Source organism: Mus pahari, chromosome 12 (assembly GCF_900095145.1).
Source record: "Mus pahari chromosome 12, PAHARI_EIJ_v1.1, whole genome shotgun sequence".
Taxonomy (NCBI): Eukaryota; Metazoa; Chordata; class Mammalia; order Rodentia; family Muridae; genus Mus; species Mus pahari.
The window spans coordinates 50,420,341-50,424,362 of record NC_034601.1 but is presented as its reverse complement, the minus strand read 5'-3'; the positions used below and the strand labels follow the sequence as shown (position 1 = coordinate 50,424,362).

Genomic DNA, 4,022 nt, shown 5'->3' with positions numbered 1-4,022 from the left:
AGTCAAGTTATCCTGGATTGTTCTAGGGATCTGCCTCTGCCTCTGCCTCTGCCTCTGCCTCCTCTGCCTCTGCCTCTGCCTCTGCCTCTGCCTCTGCCTCTGCCTCTGCCTCTGCCTTTGCCTCTGCCTCTGCCTCTGCCTCTCCGCCTCTCCGCCTCTCTGCCTCTCTTCCTCTGCCTCCTCCATGGCAGGGGTTAAAGGCAGGTGCCACCATGCCAGGCTGCAGTTCCTTTTAATCACCCCACCTCTCACAGTGCCTCACAGAACCATTGCTGCACATGAGCCACAGATGCCTAGAACTCAATAAAGGTCTAAATGTGTCTGCACTTGCTTACAGCAAAAGCAGGTATAACCCAGAGAGAAAGAACAGGAAGCAGTGGGAGTTACTGGAGCTTTATTAACATTTCATTCCCAGTAAGCAGCCTTCGGAAATGAACACAATTGATTAATCTCTTTCATCTTATGTAGATTGGTGTTGTTCTATGTGGAAAGAATATATGGGCTTTTAAAAGATGACATAAATGCTCTCCAGCCTTTAACCTGTTACAGAGCATCAGCCCCTCACAAAGGTAGTGGCTTGAACTATTCAGGACATATGAACAAAATTAGTAGTCAAAAATCAAGGCAAATAACTGAGCAGTTTTTCTTGGCTGTTGAGTCAAGAGACATTATTGAATCTGTTCAGTTGTTTTTTTATTGGGGATGCTAGGGTTAGTTGGTGGCTGAAGAATAGGTAGCCTCTATTCACAGACTAGTGATGTGACCGACCTCCTGTCAGATTGTTCCAAATGTCAGTGATGTGTCAAATGAGTCAATGTTCTAGGTTAGAATCACTCCTGACTCTGGTTAGGGTTAGGCCAGAAAATGAGATGAAGTTGATGAAGCTCTTGTGAAGCTTTTGTGTGGGATCCAGAGCACAGGGAATGACAGCATGTATAAATAGAATAAGCCGGAACTTCATCAGACAATGACAGCATGCATAGATAGAATAAACTGGAACTTCATCAGACAATGACAGCATGTATAGATAGAATAAGCCAGAACTTCATCGGCCAAAGAAAGAGAGAAAGTGAAAGTCAGAATTTAAAGAGGCTGAAGGAAGCTTACATAAAAAGAAGCACAGGCCAGACTTGACATGCGTATTCAGCTGGGCTTTCATCCCAAGACCAGGTCATGTATTTCCTTACAGGAAATAATGCCTCTTTGCAATCCTCAGGTAGTTTGATGTAGATGTTCTGCTAGAGTCAGACTCATTTACATTTGTCACAGTCAATAGACTCTCCTGCTTGTTTTTTACAAATGATCAGTTGTCTTCTGGTGCATAACTAAGCAATCTCATAACACATTTTACAGACACATCTCTCCTCTTTCCTTAGTCCTCGGTGTAGCCAATACTCATTTCCAGGTATCTCAAAGCCAAGTTGAAATCATTTCCCTTTTTTGATTGCCTCTGTTCATGCTCATTGTGGGGACAATCTATAGTTTGATACAGTTTAGATTCATATTTCTCTAAAGTTTTGACTCTTGATATCTTGTAACCAGAGATGATCTTCTTTCCTAGGTTAGTCAAGTCTAGACTGAGGAAGGGCTGCACCTCAGAAGTTGGACTCCTGAAGCATACTGACCGTGAGCAAGAATCAGAAGAAGAAGTGTGATCTTGATGGGCATCTAGTCTTTCTTGATGAGCCTTCTCACTTTGCGTTGCCTTTATTCATGGCTTTGTTTCTTGACCTTTTGTCCCAAGAGCACTTGTCTGAGGCTGACTCCATGCTATTTGTACTTCCAGTTTTGTTAACGTGTTGGACTTTAAATATCTTACTTTCATCTCTGAATGAACCATGGGTGATAAATTCACTTTTCACACTGTGCATGCCATGTAATTCAAGAGCAAACATAGTTGTTTTCCAAAGTTTAGTTTTGTGTCCATTTATTAAAATTATATATTTTATTTTCCGGGTGGATACCTTCAAGATTTGTGGACTTGCCATCACTGTAATACATTAAGTGTTGACTTGCATTTGTCTATCTTGTTGCCACAATGGAAAATAAATGAATGCATGCACCTTGGTGCAGAAACCTCAAATCCTCATTATTTTTCCTTAGTAAAGTATACCGCACCCTCACATGATTCAGAAAAATCTGCATGTGCAAAAACCTGTGTCTATGAAGCATTTCTCTCTGGAGAGCCTAGTGCAAAAGGTGGAGCAGAAGTCTTCTTCTGAGCTTTCAAAGAGGAATGATGTTGAGACACATAGCTTCAAAGATGGCGAGAGGAATTGTGGTACTAACATAACCTAGCATGGCCACTGTGCCATTTGCTCTGCTAATGAGGTAAAGGATTAAATAACAAGCCTTTCTGCAATCCTAGGGTAAAAAGTCAGAGCCTTTGTGCCCTGTGGGCCAAGAAACTCCCAGACATGTGTAAAAAAAAAAAATCATGCATATAACTCTGGCCCTACCGTTAACCACTCTCCATGTTTCTCATAATTAGCTCATCTTTCTCCCTGCACTTGACCTTAGTTAAAAGGCCAAAAGGTGGTTCTTCACTCTAAAGTAAATGGGTCAAATTGACTTAATAGGCATATGGACCTTTTCTTTCTATCACATCCTATGAGTCTCAAATGGAAGCAAGAAGAGAACTAAATTAATATAGTGTTACACAAGAAAGACAGTCTCTGCTATAACAAAAAAAGCAAAGGACACAGGAATCCATAGGGATAACCTAAATATAGAAGAGCTGAACCACAGACAATGGAATCCAGAAGGCTCTCTGGCATTCCGGAACTCTAGTAAGCCCAGAGGCTACCCCATCTTATACACATCATGGTGGACCTGAAGAGCGAGATGAATATAATCTTCTTGCCCAAGAACTGGGAGCAGCATCTTGCTACATAAGATTTTAAAAGGACAGATGTGAGTGCCCAAAAATATCTCTTGTGCTGTAAGTGAGTGTACTCCAGGCTACAAGGTTCCAATGTGTCATGATCCTCTGAGGATCTTGTATTCTGCTCATGTCTGTCTCAGATGTAAGGACTCCATTTTAGACCAACAACATTCTGTGACCACCACATTTGAGCTTCAAAGGAACCAGGAATGAGCCTCAGCTAGTTGAGACTAGTCACTGATATCGAGTACAGATAAGGTTACGCCTGGAAGTTTGAAAGCCAATGATTCCAGATTTTTCTGCTGTTTTTATGAGAATACAGAGATCACAATTTCTGCAGCTTCAAACCCAGAGAATACAAGTAAGGCACAACCCCGGGAGTTCTCAGAACATCTGAGTCTGAGATCAGTTCAGGACTGCTTCCCTACAGCGTCTGAAACAAAAACCTTCCTTGAAATTGTGTGGTTGTACTATGGAGGTTCTATTTTATGAATACTGTTTTTAGAACAGCATGAACAAATTAGTAAACCCTGATCTCAAGCCTGAAATAGGAACTTCTTTTATTTCTTTCCTTTACCCTGAACCCAGGAAGTGTCAGTCCATTTTGGGGAATGTGTAAAGATTTTGGTTTATCAAAAAAAAATATATTTCAGCAAGTTGCCCAAAATAATGACAAATATAACAAAAGTATAAATGGTTTTCCCTACTCTAGAACACTGGATGAGGAACGACAGCTCAACTATGCTTATAAGCCAGTGAGGTGGATAGAAACGGGGCCACTTGTCAAACAGATGTTGCATTTCCAGATCCTAGGAAGTATACAGTAAGCTAGGAGTAGAGTGAGGGTCAAACCAAAGTTGTATGTCTCCATCAGACATACATTCCTGGTGGGAGGGGGAGGGGGACAGACAATGGCAAAGTAAAATATTAGAATATAAGAAGTGAGACAATGAGCAATGTGAAGGGAAAGAATCTGGGAAGGAGAATAAAGGATGGTAAAAAGCATCAGGGACGCTTTTCCAAGGGTCCTTCCCCAGAGGTCTGTTTATGAAGAAAAGTGGCACCCCTGCTCAATCATTGTGTGAAACTGTGAAATCATGGCGTTTGTATTTCCAGAGGGTTGGGCTGTGCCAGGACA

General features: G+C 41.6%; 1 protein-coding gene across 2 annotated transcripts in view; it reads left to right on the top strand.

Moving 5' to 3' along the window:
- Tmem45a (transmembrane protein 45A) overlaps window positions 1–2,076 on the top strand; it is a 72,210-nt gene extending 70,134 nt beyond the window's left edge. The window contains exon 6 of one of the 2 annotated variants that reach the window (XM_021209874.1): window positions 1,562–2,076. In XM_021209874.1, coding sequence (XP_021065533.1) covers window positions 1,562–1,655 — 94 coding nt within the window. In that variant the 3' untranslated portion in view covers window positions 1,656–2,076. The remainder of the gene's footprint in view (window positions 1–1,561) is intronic. The other variant, XM_029544701.1, reaches the window with a different exon arrangement.
- Window positions 2,077–4,022: the final 1,946 nt, after the last annotated feature.